General features: G+C 49.6%; 1 protein-coding gene across 1 annotated transcript; it reads left to right on the forward strand.

Moving 5' to 3' along the window:
* Positions 1-244: 244 nt before the first annotated feature.
* Positions 245-21,721, forward strand: LOC104031603 (transmembrane protein 151B). Its single transcript, XM_075713024.1, is given in 3 exon segments — positions 245-337; positions 20,290-21,204; positions 21,206-21,721. Coding segments are annotated over 3 exon segments (1,524 nt in total).
* The last annotated feature ends 293 nt before the right edge of the window (positions 21,722-22,014 follow it).

Raw genomic sequence — 22,014 nt, forward strand, 5'->3', positions numbered from 1 at the left:
AGGGCGCACCCCGCAGCTCCCAGACTCCCGCAGAGGCGCGCCGGGAGCCGCCGGGCGGTCGCCTGCCCACCTGGGGGGGGGCCGGGAGCGGCAGGGGCACCCCCCCCCCCCCCCGCCTCGTCTTTCTCTCCTCCCCTCCGCCGCCTCCCTCCCTCCCTCCCTCCCTGCCCGCCTGCCTGGGATGGTGGAGGGAGCCGGGAGCACCCGGCGGGGCGGCCCCCGCCGCCGCCGGTGATGGCCAAGGATGTCCTCGGAGGCGGAAGCCGAGGCGGCTGCTGAGAGCGGGCCGGGCAGCACCTCCGCGCCGGGGGCCGCCGCCGCCGCCGTGCGGGAGGAGGTGAGCGGCGGCGGGGGGGCCCGCCCCACCCCGGGCCGGGCCGGGGCGACCGGGGCGGGGGGGGGGGGGCAAAGGCAGCGCGGGCAGAAACCGGGGAGCCGCGGCGGGAGGAGGGTGCCCCGGCCGGGGGTGTTTGCGGAGCGGGGGGAGCCGGGGAGCCAGCCACAGCCTGCCCGCCCGCCCGGCTACCTGCAGGCGCGCCGCGGGGGCGGCCGCCCGCCGCCGCGGTGCGGTGCGGTGCGGTGCTGTGCGCCGTGCGGTGCTGTGCGCGGTGCGGTGCGGTGCCCCGCAGCGCCCTGCAGTGCCGGGGCCGCCGGCGGGGACCCCCCGCCCCCGCAGCCACGCAGAGCCCCCCGGGGAGGCGGGGTGGCCGCAGCCGGGGCGGCCGCGGGCTGCGGGGTTTTACCGACGGGCCCCCGCAGCCCAGCCCGGCGCCCGGTGCCGGCCTCGGGGCGGCGGCTCGGCGCCTCGGCCAGCGGCTCTGCACCGGAGCGCTGCGGTGGGGGAAAGGGGGCCTGTCCAGTGGAAGTTTGGCTGAATACGGCCCTTGGGGTTTGGCCTGGGAGAGCCTGCTGCGTCCCTGGGACTTCGGAAACGGGCAAGAAAATTGCAGCTCTGCGAGGCGCTGGTGGAACTGGCAGTGAGGGGCACATTGAGCGTGGGAAGGGGTTTGCAACCTGGGGCTCCGTGGCTTTCAAGTGTTTTGGGCCAAAGGAGGAGGTCATCCCTCTCCTTTTCCCTTGGGCCCTAGGCGCTCCTGTTGCCTAATCTGCGATAGGAAACGCTGTAGAAAATACGGCTTAATATGTTTCTTCAGATCAGCTGGGAAGCGCTTACTGTGGCCTTGCACATCATAGGGAGGGAATGACGGATGTGTCTGAGTGTTGACACAGAAAATCCTGAGCCACAAGGCATTGGCCAGACAGAACTGCAGGGCTCGGTGGCAGTAAGTGACAATGCGTGTACAATCCCGCACATTTGGGACAGCAAGCTGTCCTGTATTAGGAGTGCCTGAGATTTTCTTCTATGCCTAATGTAGCCTTTGCTCCCAACTATTTTGGCAGGTCTGCCATTTGCATCACGTAATCCATGTGCAGATCATGGAAGTGACTGAACTTTGGTCATAATATGGAGTTAAAAACAAATGTACATGCTCCCAGGGATGCAGAGAGCAGCCTTAAAGCAGGCAGAGAAAACTGAAAACAGAAGTGAAAGCAACCCTGGAGCATTGCTGTGTGCAGTTAGTCTGCTTAAAGCTTCTGTTAACAGGTCCCATGGCTTGTCAACAGTCTTATGGTCCTGTAGTCAAAATCCGGTAGCCTCAACAAAGTCTATGTGAAGCTGCAGTAAACTTAGGCTGAAACCAAACAGCACTTTTTAAAGGACCTATAACAGAAAATTAACTTTGCAGCCCAGGTTGAAAAAACTGTCCTCCGTGGGTGAAAATTAGGGTTTTCTCCTGTACAATTGCTTTTTAAACACCTGCGACACGGTTCGCTGCGAAGAGCTGTGGCTGGATCTGGGATGCAGCTGCTGTTCCAACGGTAGAGCTCCCCAATGTAATTACAGCCCTGCAGAAGATCAATAGGTGGTTAATGCTGGAAGGAATTTTTTGATTTATTTGGTCTATGACCAGGAGCTACAGAAGGCTTTCCAATATATTAAGTCCACCATAAAAACGTCCAAGCCATTTCTAGGCATGAGAGCACTTGATCTCTCTGCTAAGCATATTATATCTTGCTTCACTCATCCTGTTCTCAGTTTTTCTTCTGTTCTAACACAAACATTTGCACATTTGAGTCTATATCTCAAATGATTGTAACAGTGATATCTTAACACTGCAGTCCTACAATATTGGTCTTTTCCTCATGTTTTCTCCATCTCCTTGTAAATACTCTTTGCACTTGGACCTGCAGTTACATTTAAAAGCCCAGTATTAAATGGGCATTTCATGGGCTTCTCTGTTAGTCTTGTCATTTGTGGATTTCACTTAGATCAAATGCATAGGCTTAAATCTTAACAGTGACTAAGAATTGCTTTTATTGGGTAATAAATCAGTGTGAGATAAAACCCTGAGCTAGTAACAGAGAATGTGTCTAAAGTCTAAGTTTTTACTCTTGAAAGCAGGACAAGTGAAGGTGCAGATGCGGAGCAGGAAGGAGAGAGGCAATTCGGTTACCTGCCACGGCCCTCATCCTCTTCTGCCAAGGGCCACTCAGGTTTACTGCTGACTTTGCTGAATGTCAGAGCAAGCCCTTGGATTACCTGCCAATATTCTGGTTTGGTTTTTCTTTTTCTGTTGAGATATCGATTGCTTGAGCTGGATGACCTGGAACAGCTGTGCTTTTGGTGGTGGTGTAGGATTTTACCATCCCATCAACTCTTGCAAAAAAGAATCAAGATCTTTGAGGAGAGGGAATGTAAAGGACGTGTTTTTCCAGATGTTTCAGCAGTTATTGCTGTAGATCAATTCTCTGGACATATGTACTTTACTTTCCTCCCTGACTTAGCAGAAGCTGCTGCTCTGTACTGCCCCAGTTAAGCTGTGGGCTAGTGGTTTTTCTTGTCTTATTACTGTGACAGCCTACACGTACACTGAAGAGTTGGTAGGTTGGCCCTTTTCTGCATTTCTTCCAACTTACACCTCAATTGGGAAATGGTCTTAAATGTTTAAATCTTTAAAACTTAGTTGGAAATTGTTTTTCTTTTTCAGGAAAGTGAAGCTGGTGAGTACAAACACCATTTATTTGCTACCATAGCCAAGTAATCACTGAAGAAACCTGAAAGCAGCAGCCACTTGACATTTTGAAATATGTATTTGTCTTATCTGTACCAGCAGAGTCTAACAGCAGTTGTCCATGCCTGGTTTTATGTTCTCTTCCATATTTAAGAACTTTAATTGGGCATGACATACTGTAATCAGTTAAGCTATTTAAATAAAAGGTGGAAAACCTCATGGGTCGATGTTCCTGAAACACACGGTCATCAGCTCACTGATGGAGATGTTACAGAAGAGAGAGGCCACTTGAAACTGTCTCATCTCCCTCTTACTGCCACTGCCGAAATGCAACAGGAGCTCGTTTCAAAAGTGCTGTTTGCGGTCACAACAGCACCAAGGGGTGTTACAAGTTAAGAAAACATACATATCGCTTGTTTGCAGGCTACAGCTTTACAGACTGTTGGGTCACAAGACAGCCAGGTCCTTTCCTCTTAAGCATGCCACTGGAGACACACCCTCTACTTGTGGGAATGACTCCATTTAGTTCTCCAGCTTTTTTATCCCTTTTCCACAATATGAGTGTCCAACACATTTATTTTATTTGTCAAGGCTTATTTTATGGCATTGAAACCTTCAGGAATAAAGCCCTTTATAACTTAGAGTGGGTAGCTTTAACTTGTCCCCATCTGTGGGTTGAGGCGTACTCATGGGGCTGAGAGGTGGTGGAGGAAGCAAGGCAGGCAACCCTCTCAGGTTTATCAGGCCTGCTGTAGGTGCACTTTCCTCACCAGCAGATCCGTACGATCTGATGAACCCTGCTCTGTTGCCGATCTGCAGCAGTCCATTTGCTCCCTACTGCCTCTCTGGTGACATCTTCTTCCTATAGAGGCTTGTTGTCATCCCTAAGGCTTCTGTGCTCAAGAGAAATGAACCCAGGAGCAAGGGATGGAGAGCAGAGGTGGCACAGGGCCTGTGATAGAGGTTAATGTTCTTCCCTGCCACCTTTTAAGCAGAAGGTGTGGAGGGACCATTGGGTACCAGTCTCCAGAGAGGAGCTATTTCCCTTGTGAATCTCCCCTCCAAGAGCTGCGCAGGGCACTGACCCGACGGCCTCTGCCCAGAGCAGGGCAGGAACCATGAGACGTGGCTCCTAGGGAAGCTCTGCTTTTCCTTCCCCGCAGCTCTTCCAAACCTCTTGCAAAACACCTGCTTGGCTAACACCCTGAATGACAGCTGCTCGTTAGCCTGGTGGAAGAGTGTCACCATCCCAAGCAAATATGATTGACTAAACAGTTATTTTTTATGCAGTGCATGATACTCCCCCTGCTGAGTGAGGGTCAAACAGGAAAAGCCCCTTTCTACCCCTCCTGCCCATTCATTCAGCAGACATGAACCAAGGAGTGCATCTCATTCCTTGATCCAAATGGTCTCCCTAGTAGAGACAAAGGAACAAGTCCAACAGTAGTGGCATTGGAGGAACCGGAAAGCTTTTTTTCATGATCCTGTAGTTCCAGGCAATATTTGCATTGCAGATCCTGTCATAAGAAAATCCATGCTGAGGCATCACATCTTTTTCCTGCTTTTGTTCTTTTCATTGTCCCACTTTATCTTCTGATCATGTGTCTGAAGATGGCTGTCTTCTCTGTACTTCACATCAGAAGCTGTCAAGAGTTTAAAAAATAGATAGGAAACATCAAATGGATGTGTCTGAGCTCTGAAGGGCAGCCTGGGCTCCAGCTGTGTGGGATTCTACAAGCAAAGTCTTCTGTCCTCTCCAACAGAGAGTGCTCCCTCGCCACCATGGCTGAGACTGAAATGAGATGCTCCTTCCGGCTGACTTCCCCAGTTCCCTCCAGCAAGGGAATTTTCTTAATGGAGCGTTGGGCTGGAGCAACTGGGGAGCTTGTAGAGCTCCACCGTTGAAGGGCTGTAAGGACAATTTCGGCAAAGAGCTGTTAAGTGTGTAGATGTTGCCTCCTGGGAGAAGGAGAGACTAGGTGACTACGTGGTAGGTCCCCTCCAGACCTGGTTTCTAGTGCTCTTCTCTCAGGTGGACAGACAGTCAGCTGATACCAGTGGAACAGCAATGGGTCTGCACACTGTTTTGAAGCCCCAAATACTCTCCTTGTTCTCCCTTTCTCACTTCAGGGACCCCAGGGGATGATCTCTCTCCAGAAGGGAAGAGTGGATACCAAGGATGCTTTTCAATCAGTGCAAGCCATTGCAAGAGTGAGGTAGGAGGTATCTTCTCCCTAGGAACAGAGCACAAGGCTTCCTCTCATCTGTTTCTATGCCTTGGAAGAAAATAGCTCAAATCATTGCCAGTGACCAGGGACATTGCAGAAACGGGGATTAAAAAGAGTGAAATGTCCCCAAGTAGTCCATAGCGAGTGGGGCTTGTTTCTTGGTGTGTCCTAACACATGGTAGTAAGTTAACACCAAAAGTAGTGGCTGCTAAGCTATCATCAGCTCTATAAGGCCCTTTCAGTTGTTACAGTGACACTGTCGTGACGCTATAGATAAGGCTGTGTTTGATTTTTCACTTACAGCAGGAGTTCTACTTTTTGGAAAAGTGTGGTTAAGTAGTTAATTAGTTTTTAAGTTCTAATCATGGAAAATGTAGTTCACTCAAGAGTTCACTTTCAGACTCCAGTCATTCATTGGGCTCCTTCGAGCTTAAGAACTCTAAAGTTAAAAATAGCGCATCATGAAACTTTGTTGAGGTCACAGTTGTTCTAACGGCTTTGTTAACTACCCAAAATTATAACGGGGTAGCTTCGTTTAAGCAGGAGCACACAGATGTAGTTGACGCCGTATTACAGCGGGGATGCTGCCTGCAGCGGAGCCAGCAGGGTCTCTGCCAACAGGGGCCCGCAGAGCAGGGCAGGGGTAGAGGCTGCCTCCGAGACCCTCAGCACGGACCACTCTGCCCACGGCACATCTCATCCACAGCTGCAAAAGCAAGGAAGAAAAGCGCCTGAAACGGACAGGACAGATGGCAAGTGGGAAGGCTGGAAGAGCCTGGCTGCACGCTGCGCCGGCAGCTCGGCAGCACCGGAAGGCTGGCAGCCCTCCCGGAGCAGAGTTAAGGTTGTGAAGCGGTGTCTGGTGTACCTGGCAGCCGCTCTCCCGGTGCCATGCGTGCCACCGGGAGAGGACAGAGGGGATTATGCCCCACAAAATGCCCAAGCTTTTAACTTCTGTGACTTTACATCAGGTGAATAATGTGCAGGGAATCCCAACTCACACATAGCACCATTTCTATATGGCTGAGGTATTGCACATCCTAGTTCAGCATCCAGCCAGTGGGGGCCTTGTTAAGGAAAGACTGGTAATACGGGGGCTCAGGGAAGACAGGGGGTGGAAACGGGGGGTGAGAGCAGGGACCAGCAGGGTGGGAGCTAACAGCAAAGGGCAGAGGGCAGGTCACAAAGGGTCACGCTCCTGGCAAGGAAGCTCACGGTAGGTAATTGGGGTAACTTGCAAATGTGGAGTCTGCATAACCTGACCTTACCAGAGAAGTGGGTCACTCAGAGACTTCTCCAGGTCACAGTGTATTTGGCTGTGGGAGAGAAGTGATTTGTGGCTATGCATTTATGGCTGGAAGCCTTCTTCATAACCATGCGACTGATTGCCCTTAGGAGCTGGACTGGGAATTGTGGACTACAACATTCGATTAGTGTGGTAACAAAAGTGATTCAGCACGAGGCATCGGCATCTTACTTTGAGTAGCTCTCACAAACCAGCACGGTGTGTACTGGAGGACAAGAGCTAGAAGAGCCTGAGTGCCCACAGGCACAAGCCGTGCTGTCTCCCCCACCCTGCGATGGGCAGAGGGAGCACGGAGCACCACAGAGGCTGGGTTGGTAGCATCTGCCAGTAGGGTCCTGCCAGCATGGGGGTCCCTCTGAGGACCAAAAAGATGGACAACAACACCCTCATGACTACCTGGAGGTGAGATGGCCAGACAGAAGTGCCAGTACGTGGTGGAGGAAGGGGGTGGTGAGGGCATGTGCTGAAAGGGTGGGAATGACGGTCTGTCTGCAGGCCTGAGGTGTGCCGGGGTCAGCAGGCAAGGGCAGGAGCTAAATCCTCTGGTTCCCACCAGCTGGTACTCAGAGTGGCAGCTCACATGCAGATGAGATGCCTTCCTGGAGGGTGCGGCTGCAATGCTTATGTGAAAACACTTTATAAATGCTATTTTTTCAGTGTCTTCGGGAGGTATAAAAAGGTGTGCTGAAGCTATGCTATGGGTCAAAGTCAAGTCAAGAAATAAAATCCAGGTGTCCTGGCTCCCAGGATCCCTTTTAACCATTAGGTGTTTAAATGAATTTCCAGTGAAGTTTTCACCTGCTGTGCTGTCACATGTTATTGCAGAATATGTCGCAGAGAAAGAAGAGAGATGCAAGAGGGATAGAGAAGTGATATTTATGATGAAGCCTCTTTTCTCACAGGGAAGCATTAGCTGCTGGGATACTACCTCCTCTTAACAGGAGCACCATTATAAAAAAAAATTGACAGCACTGAGGTCCCAGCTGTGTTCAAAAAGGTACAGAGACAGGGAAACACACTCCCCAAATCTGACAGAGCAGCTGAAGCCTGAGCAGTGGCTGGGTGTTATTGCAAGGGATGCTCAGCTCAGCAGCGCGAGGCACCTGGCACGGCCACAGCCTGAGCTGCAGCAGCCCAGCACCGGGGTGCTGGCAGGTCCTCTGCTGAAGTGTGGCTGGCAGGCTTTGACTGGGAGGTCACACATGGGAAATGGGAAGGCTGGCGGTTGAGAGGTCAAATCACAGAGCCATCTTGTTCTGGTTTTACTAGGTAAAAGGATGGCTTTGCAAAAAAGTGAGAATAAAAATAAAACTTCATGCTTCTGGACAAAGCTTGATTCGCAGTTCGCTCTGAAAGACTTCCCCTGACTTCACTGGAGCTTGGGTCAGTCCTGGATCATATTTCTTCTGAGGACTTGAGAGATGTTTCTATCACCCGTTTAAATCTCCAGGTGTTCCTTCAGAGTAAGCAAAGATTAAATGCTATTAATAATAATGAACTATTTTTCTCATTTGTAACATCTCTAAACAGGGGCATTCAAGGACTAGGCTGCAAATAGCTGGTGAGGAAATAAGACTCCTTGGGCTTCCTCCTCACAAGGCTGTCTCCTCCCAGCTCCCTGCTTTCCCCCCCAGGGAAACTGGTCTGTGGCTGTTGTCCAGTCTGGCTCCAGGTCAGTCCCTCACTTCCCCATGCTCGGACTGAGTGAAGGTCAGGCAGAACACACAGGACCTGTGGCAATGGTGAGAACACTAAAGCACAGGACATGCACTCTTCAAGGATGGGGAGAACACCTGCGACTCTAGGGACCCAGGATTGGGAAGGGACAAGCTTTAGTAGACCACTGAACTATGGCTCTAACATCCACTACTGCAGGCTGCTTGTTTGCACAGCACAGGAGAAGATACACCTGCTCGAGCACTGCCAGCCTCCTCTTACTCCTCTCCCGCCCCTGGTGAGCTGCATCTTGTGAGCAAAGGTGGGTGTGAAATAGGTATTACAGGATTCCTGTTGAACCCAACTGGGACTTCGTCAAGCACATAGAGACCGGCAGCTAGCTACTGTCCCCTTCTCCCCTCCCTGCTGTCTCCATCCCTCCTGGACTGAAGCAATGGGAGCTGGTCCCACCAGCCCTCCTGTTTTCCCTTGGATGGTGTCAGTTTTTCCTTCGTGTCAAGAGAAGCTGCTGGTAGCACCAGTGCCTTCAGCAGGTTGCACCTAGATGATCCCCAGGGGCAGTGGTACCTCTGTGTCGCCTGTGGCTTGCCCAGGGGTGCAGGAAGCTGGGTCTGGCTTTCATGGGCTGGAGCACACTGGAGCCTGCTCCTGCCGAGGTGAGGATCACTCTGTTCTGCAGCCACAGGATGGACGCACACATGTACACACGCTGCTGTCGGCCCTTCCAGGAGCTCCCTGCAGTGCAGGAGCAGGGGCAAGGGCGCCTGCCCAGAAACCTCTGTGCAGCGGGGCTGGCTGTTGGCTGTGGTGGGGGGCAAGCAGCCAGCTAGGCATGAAGCAAGCTGCAAAATACCGAGCAGCACAGCTACGGCTCATGCCAATCACTCAGTCTCGCTAATCTGGCAGTGGCTGGGAACTGGAGCTTTCCTGAGGATATGTGAGGCTTTTATCAGTTGACCGATAAGTATTGAAGTAAACCATGTTGTTATACCTGTAAAATTTACCCTGTGTCTACTAGGAACCACCAATATTCAAGGCGGGGGAGTGGGGAATATGAGCTAAGTCTGATTGGTATGCTTAAAATGTAGGAAAAAGAACAAGCTACTCACTTGCTCTGAGGCAGCTCAAATCCCAGCTTTTCTTTCCCAATGAACTCATTCCCAGCGTTGACATTACTGGGAAAAATCTTCTGCCCCCAGAATATGTTCTTTGTGTTGCTGCTGAGTCAAAAGCCGGTGGCAGCAACATCAGCAATTTGGGGGTAAAAGGGATAATTTTGTTAGTGTAGCATTTTTGTGAGCTTGTAGGAAGCTGACACTAAAATAGTCCTGATTTCTATTTTGCAAATGGTGACCACTTTGTTGCTAGGATTCCTTGGCGCTGAAGATGTAACTGCACAGCTTTCCTTGGAGCAACATGCAGGAGCACCACCAGCAGATGTGGCTAGGGCCAAATTCTTCATGCCACTCGCATACCTACCCTTGTATTTTAGTGAGCAGCTTTCCCATACTGCTGTGATGTGTGGCATATATATTGGCTGGGATCCAAATGTCTGTCTTTTCTGGGATTTCCTTTATTTCTGCTTGAAAAACTCAAAAGTATCCTGCAAGAGCTACTGCTGAATATGACATTTTAGTGGACTGGAGGCTCCTTCTGTCCTGTCCTCTGCTTTCCTCTTTTTCAGATGGTGGCTTGAATTCATGTGGGTGAATGGTGTGAAATAACAGGCTGTGTTTGTATGGTACTTCAGGGGGGTCCTAGCATTTGAAATTCAGGTGAATCAGCAAGATTTGTGCCTTTTCATGTCTTGTCCTGCGATAGGCTCTGCTGGGGAAAGAATTTAATGCTACCGTTTTGTACACCTTCCCACCCTGAGACGTTCCCTCTGACAGCTCTGTCGATGGAAGGAGGAGATTAAATCTCTGCAGGGACTTAAACAACAAGAAACCAAGCAATCCCTGCTCACCACAGGAGGGCAACTGCTGAAGCGAATGCCTGAGTCAGTGGTGCTACAAACACGCGGAGTGCATGCAGTTTATTCTTTTTAAGCCAAGTAACATCATTTCTGCTTGGCATTGACGTCATAGCCCCTGCCTGCAGGAAGTTTTCGTTCTCACAGGAGTTTCATGGCAGAAGAGCAAATGGTGCATTCAAAACATATGTGCAGCAACCAATGTGCTACATGTTCAAGGACTGGAGGGAAATTCCCTTTCATGCAAAATGGCTTTTTGTTGCCTTCTATCCCTTATATTTCCCTTTCCCTCCATGCTGGCAGCCGTGCTGAGAGCACTTGCTACTGGCTCAGCATGAGCTAGGGGTAATGGGCTTCTTGCCGTTCAAGATGGATGGCAGGAGGGATTTTGTTTCAGGCTCCCCAGGAGGGGATTTATGAGGTGACTGTTGTAATATCTCCCTTTTCTCTCACTAGGCCTTATTATTGATGCCCCATGGAGTGCCCAGACTGGGTCACATGGTGGAGGAGCAGTTCTGCCTATCATACACCAATGTCTGGTTTAGCACAGTCCTGCAGGCTCCTTCCTCACCGTACTAATGGGTATCTGACCTAGGAGTTCATTTGGCCCTGGAAGGCAATAAGAGATTGTACTCTGACGCTTCTTCTACAGTTGTCTTCTCCCTGGTGACCCTAGACTTCTTGGGCCAGTCTTCCACCAGGATCACCTCAGGATCTGGAAGAGGATATCTACACCCATGTCTGTTGTGGCTGCTTGGGGAAGCGGGGTAGAGATCTCTTTGCTCTTCTTGTATCATCCCTGTCCACTGCACAAATGGTGAAGCCTTTCTCAGCACCGAAGTTTGGTCCTGGCGTCAGAGCTCACCTCAGTTATGGTTAACAGCACAGCCTAGGGCTTGCCTAGTAAGGACTCAGTGATCCTCTCTGTGTTACATCCTGCCATGTCCATCAGGAGGCGGAACATTTTCCACTGCCCTCTCTTGATCAAGATGCAAGAGGTCTCGTAGGTAGAGACAAAAATCTGCTTTCATCCAGGCAGGTCACCACCTGCCAAAGTGTGTGATTTGTGGTTATTGATTATTCTTTCCCTTTCATGTATCTTGTTGGGACATATTAATCACTTTTATAAATCTGCAGAGACAAATCAAATTATGACTGGCATTAATTTATCCATAGTTTTTTTTCTTCTTGCTTCTCTGCTTGGATTTCTTCCAGTCCTATGTCGGTCTTTCCCCCACTTCTTTTCTCCCCATGGACAGGAAGATTATTCTTGCTAAATAAAAGAGGAAAAAAAAAAAAAAAGAAAAAGATAAGATTGACTCTTTGTTCACATGAGTAATCCTGAGCTGTGGGGTTATTTTGTTGTTGAAGACAGTGATAAAGTCACCCTGTAGCCCCGAAGCCAGGTCTTGGCAGAAAGCATGAGCATGCTGTGATGCTGTACGTCTTGCTGAGACACAGCTGCAGTGTCAGCTCTGCAACACGCTGTCACCCCCGTGACAATTTAGCACAACCTTATCCCACCCCCCAGGCTGTGGAGAGGAGATGGGGGCATAGATCGTTTTTTTGGAGAAGTTCCCAGCGGCGAGAAAGCAGCTGTTCAGGAGTACTGCTTTCCAGGTCGTAGATGGGCCAGGAGGACTGGCTCATATGATGCTTTGGTGCTGTCATGCTCAGTGCTTCCCCCATTGATCCTCTCCCGGGTCCTTTCTCTGGGCCCAATTCCCTCCTGCCCTGCCCAGGCTGGCTGGTCTCCATCCTTGCCTGCCTGGTGCCCTTCCCCTGCCTTGGTGGCACTGGCATTCGGAGCATGTCTAGGCTATCCTTTTCTCTCCTCCACATCTTCCGTCCCGCTGTGTTTCCTCCTCATTTCTCTATTTCCATTCAGGCCACATCTTCGCTACCCTCTGTTTTCTCTCATTCTTTCATTTTAGACATGATAGCGTTTTGCTTCAGAAAAATTGCAGCTCTTGAGGTCAGCCACCAAGGGCAAACGCATTTACACTTGGGGTTTATAAGGACAGGAAATGCTTTTGGCATGATTTCCCCAAAAGATATTTTTAATGCTTTTAAAATTGGGGAACCCAGATAGCTGGCTGCAAACCAGACACAGACAGTCAAACTTGGGCCCCAAACTGTCTACAAAACAAACATTAGAATAAATTCATGCTGTGGCAGCATATTTTCTGCTTATACAGCTCATGCTGAACTTTTCAAGGAAGCATGAAGTCTGACACAAGAGGAGAAAGCCATTTTGTCAATAAAGAGTTAAAGAGAAATAGTAAGCATAATGCAAAATTATATATCAGATTTTTAAAGGCTGTGGCTCCAAAATAGTTTGGTCTGTTTCTTTTGGACTCCACAGACTATTTCTTCCCCTCTGTTGGGGTCAGTTTGGCAACTTTCAGTTCAAATTTATTTTGCCAGTCAAAATCATAAGTGGACAAAACAAGAGGTTTGTAATTGTCACTGTAACCATTTGCATGCCATAAGCAGTACTGAGGCAGCTAGAAGAAGACAACATGCTTCAAGCCCACACCGCCCACAGCTACTTTTGGGGTAAAATATAGCTACTGATGAATAGCACACAGCAACAGCAAGCTAGGTGATAATGTGCTCCACTGAAGCTTTGGGGTGGTTTCTCTTAGTATAGTATCTAGAGCTGTATGTGGGATTACTCCTGGCAGTGAGCACTGGAAGTGTGTGAGGAGCACCTCAGTGCCCACGTAACGCCCACAGCCTTGTTTTTATGATTGACACTTAGCTTTATGAAGACAATTGTCTTGTGTAAGTTCATGGGGTATTTAGCCATTAGATTGGCAGAGCTCTGCAGGAATAATTACCAGATTTGATACTATGCACTGGAATTAGGCTTAAAATCACTGCTGGTAACATTTACACTTGGCACAAACGTTAGCAGGGTGGTCTGTAATGATGAGACGAGCACAGTCCTACAGAGGGAATTGCTTCATTTGATAATTTCATTATTCAATCCAAAGCCAAATCTGAAGTTGCACATTTCAGGGTGGAGAGTGCAGCCAACTCTTCAGCTGTCCTCAGAAACAGTGACTCAAAAAATACCTGGGAGCAAAGCTGGTGAGTGGTTGAACATGAACTCCTGGGGTGGTGCTGGGCAAAAATCTACTAACGCAACTCTTGGAGACAGTAAAAAAGGGGGAATGAGTGGGAATGGAGGCAATTTTATGTTTTGGTATGATGCCAGTGAAATAAGTGCTGAAGTCCTGTATCCACTTGCAGGGTACAGGTTTGAGAAGGATCTCAAGGTGCTGGAGAGAGAGCAGAGCACCAAAAAGAGCTAGAAAAAAGGTTGTGCAGTGAAGGACTTTGAGAACTTGACTCATTTAAATTGTGAAAAAGAAGGCTGAGAGGTGTCATAATTAGAATGAAAGAAGTATCTTCAGAGAGAGAAGACAGTCATATGAAAGGGGTCTTTCACCACCTGGAGAATGGGCATCCTCACTGCCATGAATGGGGGCTGAAGTGAGACAAAATTACAGTAAAATTTAATCCCCAGAACAAATTACAAAGGGGATTGCAGGTTCTTAATTTCTTTTAGTCTATCAGTTAAAGCAGAATGTCTTTATGGAAGATGAGCTTTTACCAACCACCAGTTACTGGGCTGTACATAGGACTGCAGAGTGAAATTGCATTGCCTGTGCAATATAGGAGGTACGGAGAGAAGGCATAGTGTCTCCCAGTCTTAAGGTGTAAATGTAGTTTGGGTTGTAGTAGAAGCTGAACCTTCCTGACTCAGAATAGCCTTGCAAAGTCGATAGAAGAAATTTCTTTGACTCTCTCTAAGTGCTAAAGAACCATCTGGCTGTTTATTATATCATAAGTATCCTAGCCATCGCCAAGGGACAGCCACATGGCTAGTGGGTGAGTCCCACTGTCAGATATACTCATATCCAGAGGTCAGCAAAAGCAGCGAGCCATCACTGGTAAAACAGAGGCACTGGAGTTTCAGGTCAGGGACCCAAAAACCTGGGCTAGTGGAATCTGTCTGGGCTTCTCTGAGTGTGGCCCTTCCTCCTCCAGCTAATGGGAGGGGGCTCACTTGGGAGAATGGGGATGCCCAGCCTGCTTCAGCCTGCGCCCCAGGAAATTCATTAGTTCTTATGTACTTGTTGAGGAAGGGACCTAGAGACACAAGCACAATTTGGTCATACAGAAGTATATTGTTCTGGTTCTTTAGTGTCAGTCTGACATTTCAAATGTGCCTTTGAAGGAGAAATCAGGGTTGGGGTGTGTGTGTAATTTTTTGCATTCTTGGCCATCTCTAATACAGTTGCTTGCAGGCTCACTTAGGATGGTTACCAGCTACAACTTACCTGCCTGCGTCTTAATGCTCTTTGCTCCCAAGGAGTCAAGGGATGGGTCAGAGAGCCAAAACTAGCCTCTTGCTCTTGCCACCAGAGCATGCTCAGCTCCACCTGCTAAGTGGGGGACGTACCGGGCGGTGCATTCCCCCTCTGCTCTCTCTCCACCCCTTTACACAGAGAGATTAGCAGCCCAAATCTGCACGCTGCTACAACACAGAGCACGTTTTAATGATTTTAATTATGGTTACTGCAGCCAGAACCCGACCTGGCTGCTGTTGAGCCAGGGTGAGTGCTGGGTGGGTGTGCCTGTGCGAAGGAGGCTCAACACCAGTCCTTGCATACCTGCGTTTGATCTTGGGCATCTGCCATCGGAGAGTGTCTTTGAAGGCAATTGCCCTTTCAGCCACTGCCTGGATGTTTTATCATTTGCAAAGTAAGTTTTGCACATAACTTTCTTGAAGGAGAAATAATCGAAATGTTGCCAGCCTGGAAACTCCTGTCTGCTACAGGTGTCAGTTGAAATTCCAGTTCTCCATCAACAGTTGGGGCTTTCCAGACTATTTTCCAGCAAATGCGGCAACAAATTAAATAGCATCTATCATTTAGTGTCTTGGGAGGCTCCATGCCACCAGACAGAAAACAGACCATGGGAGTATGTGGAGATGCCTCTTCGTTTCGTGTGATACAAAGATCCTTCGCTCTGTCTGAGCGTTCCAGAAATGACAGGCCAAAAAACCCCAACGCAAACACAGAGCAGTGCTGTGGGGCCAACTGCCTGGGGCCAGGGATGGCTCAGGGCAGGGCTGTCTCCAAATCTTGTCCCTCTCTGCAAGGCCCCCAACATGGGCACCCGCAGCCCCCCACACACGTGCCACCTCTTGCCCATGGCATTTTCCTCATTCACCCTGAGATCTACTAAAGAGTTTGGGAAATATTTTTTTTGTTGCTGTTTTTAAGTGTGGAAGAGTAAAGTGAATTTTGGCTTGTGATTATGGATAGTTTGGGTAAGAGTTAGCAGGGGTTTCCAATCCAGTCAGGTGTGATGAGAAGGGAGGCCTCTGAAAGCTGTTCAGCAGCATGCCAGAGTGTAGCAAGATGTTATTTACAGCGTGTGTTTTTAACACGACTTGAAATTCATGAACAATACTACTGACAGCTTGGCTGTGCTTCTTCACAGCATTCCATCCAAAGCAGGAGATTTTTACAATTTGTACTGTCATCAGAGGCGGTTGGGACCTTTTGGGTGAAACATTTGATTTGGTAAATCATCCCTCTTGACAGAAGTGGTTGTAGAATCACAGAACAGTTTGGGTCAGAAGGGACCTTCAAAGATCATCTAGTCCAACCCCCTGGCCATGGGCAGGGACATCTTGCACTAGATTGAGTTGCACAAAGCCCCATCCAATCTGACCTTGAACACTTCCAATGATGGAACATCCACAACTTCTCTGGGCAACCTGTGTCTCATTTAATCTACTGTGAGGAGGTTTCTCAGGTCAATGCTGAAAGCAAAGCCCAAAGCAAAGCCCCCAACATGCAAGAGAGGAAGGACACCTCTCTTGATTTGGGTTAGAGACCCAAATCCACGAGTCCTAGCTTGCAGGCAAAGTGCCTGGTGGCTGAGCCTGCATCTGTTCTGGGACAGTCTCTGTTTGGCTCTGGCTTTCTGTCAGGCTCTCTGTCTTTGCTTTCTTCAATTATGTTTCTCTATTAACATTTTCCAGAGGTTATCCTTTTGTTCCACATGAAAACAACACAGATCCTGCAGCATTCCTCAAAGGACACAACTCCCGTTTGCTGGCTGGCCCAAGTTATCATGGAAATTATTAGTTTCTTTAGGTATTTATTGTACTCATCCGGAAATACAAGCTTGCCCTGTTTTGATATGAAACACTGCACAGAAAGGAGAAAATTCCATGTAGTACCACAAACATCATGCTTGCAAGAAGGTGGTATGTTAATTAATAAAGTCTGGGAGCCACTGGTTTAACATACTAATGAATTTCTTATGCAGAGAGAGATGGAAAGATACATTTCCTTATTAGATTTTTGAATGTCTGATACTTTTATTGTAATTATGTTCTATTTCGTGTCTTTCTTACAAACACTCTAATAATGTTTCTAATAGTATAATTGTGTTAGATAATTATTTCAGCAAAGGGAAGGAGAAATAAGGGGATGTAGGCCAGATGAACATATTCAGAACTTGAAATAGGAGGGACAGCTGTGGGGTAGACCCTGGAAGAGAGATCCTTTTAGAACCGAGGACCTGCGGAGAGTGGGATCTGCTTAGGAACAAAGAATGGTATGAGACAGTGGGTCAGAAGAGCCAGGAGAAAAGAATCGTGTGTTTCCCAAAGGGTTTTGAATATGAAGGCCCTGCTGAACTGGACTGGTAGGTGTGTGAATCAGAGAGAGGCGGCAGTGGGCTCTACGGCTGCATGTCTTCACTAATGCAAGGAGGAGAGAAGCTGCCTTTTTTACAGGCTGCAGTGAGAATAGTGGAGGTAACCTGGCTCAGGCTAATCCAAGCCCTTTCAGTGCAGTGGGTTAAAGACCATTTTTGAAGTGTCTCCAGAGGACACATACAGATATGTCATTTTGGACCAGCAAGCTTGTAAGATGCTGCCAGCCCAGACTGGTGCTGCTCCAGGACTGGTGAGACCAAAGATATCTCTTCCCCCAAAGGAGAGATGGCATTTCATGGAGCTAAGCACGTTAGCAGGCATTTGCCCGCTCCAATATGACCACTGATAACCCTAACCAGCAGGGCTGGTTGAATCACCCCTTGGGCAGAAGCCAACCTATGGGTTGGACCACAGAGCTGCAGAGAGCAGAGAAGTTGTTAGTCAAGGGAAGTGAGATAAAGGGAAGGTGGGGATTGCAGTGCCTTTGGCAAATAGTGCCTTAGCTGATGTGGGACAGTCTTGTTGCATTGCTGTGCCCAGGGCCAGGCTGACAGCACTTCAAACAAGTCATAGAAAAAAACTGGGGTTCCTGGAGCTGCATGGAGTACTTAAGCAATTGCCTTACATTAAAACTGACTGCTGGAATCTTTTGCTGGGTCCACTGGCATTCTTCACAGTAGTACCCATATGCGATTTTACATGAGAGATACCTGTGGAAAACTGAGTGTGAACTTAAATTCCTGTGTTAGAATATTGCCCAGCTGTTCTCTTCTGCACAGTCCCAGTGACTAGAGTAGAGAGATGTTCATTTTTAGAATTTTCTTCACCTCAGAAAACCTTCAGGGTCAAACAAGGGTAGAGGTTTGCAATTCTTCATTACAGTCTACAGTTTTGCATTACTATAGCACTTAAAAACTCCAGTTCCATGTCAAGAAGAGACAAAGAATAGAAGACAGATTCCTGGTGGAGTTCTCATGAGCTGGGAGAGCCTGGGGCTCTGACCGAGGGTCCAGTGTACGGCTGGGGCAGAAGCCTACATTGCAGCAGTAACCTCACTGGGACAGAGCGGTGGGCATTTGACAAGAGTTTCAAGAGATGAAACTCTCCATGACTGCACATAGACTCAGGAATTCACCCCCAAAATTCCCATAGTTATTTTTCAGCTGATTTGGGGACTGCCTGAAGCCACTTTGTGGCTTTCCTCAAGGTTTCCTGCAAAAGGCTAAGGAAAACAGCCTTATTCTTACCCATACTAAGGTTTTTTCACTGCCCTACCTACAGAAAAGTTATGTGCCATGTCCTTTATAACCCACTTAGCTTCTCTACACCTGTTTTGGCCACTGTAAAGAGAATACAGCCCAGAATAATTATTCTTTATTCTGACACATGCACACATACAAAAGGTTTGAGTTAAGAATAGAAATTCTTTACAGATTCCTTCTGGATGCGTCAGGAAGAATCAGGGGCCAGATTCTGCCCTTAGTCCCTGCAGATGAATACTGGTGTAGCTCCCTAAAATCAATAAAATTACTCTGCATTTACACAGTGTCAGATTAGAAGCTACGAAATCAAAACCAAACCCCATGAAGTCTAGCTTGGCAGTGCTCACAGCAAGCCATAAAACCCTCTATAGTTACTTAGAAGTGGTTCTCTGTCCCAGAAAAAAAAAAAAAAAAAAAAAAAATTAAATCTGACCTTATAACTCTGCAAGGTTAGATGCCAATGCTTCCATCTCATTGAGATGACAGTAAACTCTTTCTAGTGGTGCCGCACTGTTATTTCCTGAGTCATAAGATGCTGGTCCTTAAATTCCCTGCTCGTTCAAGATTACTTACTGAATCCTAACTGCTGTGGGTCCGAGGCAAGCTCTGCTAGGGGAGAACTTTACCCCTGGAGAAAGAAAGAGAAGACATTTCCCAAAGCTAGGATCTGTTGGCATCTGCGGAGCAGTTTGATGCATTAGAGGTGGCCCCTTGGGAGAAGGAGTAACTGTGCTTCTATTTTTGCATGAAATCAGGCTCGGCAGAGGGCATGATGATGCATGAATATTAGTGTGTATCTGCTTTCTCACTGTCATTTCCTCAGACTTAGGAGGGTGGCAAAGGATGGTGGTAACAAGAGGGACACAGATAGCCCTCCACATTACCTATCAGGGCGGGGGGGGGGGGGTGTCTTGCTTCACGCACTTTCTACAGACAGGCGGTTTGCCAGCCAGTAATGTAACTCATGCTGCTGCTGCTCTTTGCAGGGAGACAGCTCTGTTTCTGCTAGCTGCTTGGCCCTATTTGGCATTTTTTATTATAGCCCAACACAGCATGACTATGCAGCTGATTCGCTGCACTACAGCTGGGGTAAGGACTGCTATCACACTGTCTCAGGGGATGCATTGCGAGTACGAGAGTGTGAACTCCGGCTCTACTCCTAGCCCAACTTTGGGGACTTGAAAGAGAGGGATGTGCTACGTTTTAAATATTCACGCATACACCCTTAGCTCCAATGCTTAAGCTCTCAGGTATTTTGGGTTGGAGCTAGTCTTATAACTGGTCTGAAGCTATGCTGCACTGTGCTGTAATCCTGACAATCTTTTCAAGTAAATGTGCTTGAATCTAGTAATTTTCCCAGTGGCTCACCTCCAAGCAAAATGGTGTCGATCATTTTGTAGGTTTCACAGTTGGGTGTGAGTCAGCTCTGAGTCAGGCAGCAGCTCCAGCTCCACGACGTGCTGGTCCCCCTGTGCTGGCACGACGCATGGGGCTGCAGCCCTGTGACAGACACTGCTCCTGAGCCTCCTTAGCAAGCACCATGTGGGAACCCAGGTGCTGGGCACTCGCAAAGCAAAGGGGCAAGTCCCCAGCCCCACACTTTCAGCTGTTCATGTGCTGCAGAGCCCTCTTGGCCTCAGAAGATGGCGGGGTGCGTAGATGATGCTGGCTCCAGGCAGGGAGAAGGGATGGGGACCCACCTCACCCCTGCAGAGGAGCCTGTCTGACTGGGGTGTGGGCACAGCGAGACACTGCCGTGCAAACAACTTCCCTCCCCAGAGCCAGGAGGAAGCAAGGAAGGAGTTTCATCCAGAGACCTCTGTCCCTAGCACAGTGTTTCTGTTTATATTGACATTTATATTAAGTAGGGTGGTGTCCCATTCCTCAGGCAGTCAAGAGCAAAGCCAGACGATGTCTTGAAGGCAACAGTCACTGTGTGTGTTGTGCAAAGCGGCGTGACTGACTGGTTCCTTGTTCTCTTTGTCTTTCTCTCCCCCCTCCCCGGTGGTGTGATTGAAGCAACGCCCCGTGAAGCAGTCCCTGAGCGCCTGCATGTGCCGAGAGTCCCACTGGAAATGCCTCCTCCTCTCCATCCTCATGTATGGCTGCCTGGGTGCAGTGGCCTGGTGTCAGCTGGCCCGGGTCACCAAGCTCAGCTTTGATAGCTCCTTCAAGGGCAAGTCCATGATCTACCACGACAGCCCGTGCTCGGACGGCTACGTCTACATCCCGCTGGCTTTCCTCTCTATGCTGTACGTGGTGTACCTGGTGGAGTGCTGGCACTGCCACGTCAAGAGAGAGCTGCAGTACAAGGCAGATGTGGACAGTGTCTATGAATGCATCAACCGCATGCAGCAAGCCACTCCGTGCATCTGGTGGAAGGCCATCAGCTACCACTTCGTGCGGCGAACCCGGCAGGTGACCCGGTACCGCAATGGTGATGCCTACACCACCACGCAAGTATACCACGAGAGGGTCAACACCCACGTGGCTGAAGCTGAATTTGACTACTCTCACTGTGGATACAAGGACATCTCCAAGGAGCTCTTGGGCCTGGAGAGCTACACAGCCACCAAGCTGAGATTCACCAAGTGCTTCAGCTTTGCCAACATTGAGTCTGAGAACTCTTACCTGACTCAGAGGGCTCACTTCTTCACGGAGATCGAGGGGCTGGATGACTACATGGAGGTGAGGGAAGGCATGCAGCTCAAAAACGTGGACTTTAAAGAGCTTATGATGGCCTACGGGGACCCGGATCACCTCCCGTGGTACGTGTCCCACTATGCTTTCTGGGTGGCAGCTATCCTGATGATCTCGTGGCCGCTCAGGGTACTCATAGAGTATCGGACTGCTTACGTCCACTACCACGTGGAGAAGCTGCTGGGCCTGGAGTACACGGCACCCACGGTGGCAGAGGAGCCCTTGTACCGGTACCCGCATGCCCCGAGATGCCACGCAGGACAGCACCGAGCTGGAGTGGCACATCTGCACCAACCGGCAGCTGATCCCCAGCTACTCGGAGGCCATGCTCATGGACCTGGCCGACTCCCCAGCCTACAACAGCTACGCGGTGTGCCGGTATGGTGAAACGGCCCACGGTTGCGAACGCTGCAACCGTGCCTCCAGCACCTCCTCCATCTTCTCGCGCCACGCTTTCCACAGCTGCAGTGGCAACTCTCGCTTCTCCCTCAACACCAGCCGCTTCTCCCTCTGCCGCATCCACGGCTCCCACAGGACAGGCCTCTGGAGGAGCCGCAGCAGCAGCATTGCGGACCGGGGCTGCCAGGACGAGCAGTGCTGCTCCTACTCCAGCCAGCTGGCTGTCAACGAAAACCCCCCAACCTACCACGACGCCCGCTTCTTCCCCGTCCTGATCGTGCACAGGCCAGAGGGGCACGACAGGCGGCATTTCTACGTCAGGCGCTCCTCCTGCCTAGAAACCTCTCTGTGACAGGCCTCCGTGGTTTCTCGGCTCCTCTGCCCCGGGACAGGGCTCGCAGAGGTGCTGCCGGCAGGGAGCCTGCGAGCGTCGGTCTCCACAGCAGGTCGGCAGGACGAGCGTCAGCTCTTCCCCCTGCCATTGCAAGAGGACATAGTCGCTCTGACCAACAGCTAACCTCATTTCCTAGAGCTTCTCCCCCTCCTTCAGCTGGTCTCCCTAGTCTTTTGTTCCCCTCTTCCTTCTGCTTTTTCACTCCTCACCCTTTCTCTGCTCCTCGGTTCCCTGCCTCTCCTCCCATCCCA

Source organism: Pelecanus crispus, chromosome 6 (assembly GCF_030463565.1).
Source record: "Pelecanus crispus isolate bPelCri1 chromosome 6, bPelCri1.pri, whole genome shotgun sequence".
NCBI lineage: Eukaryota > Metazoa > Chordata > Aves > Pelecaniformes > Pelecanidae > Pelecanus > Pelecanus crispus.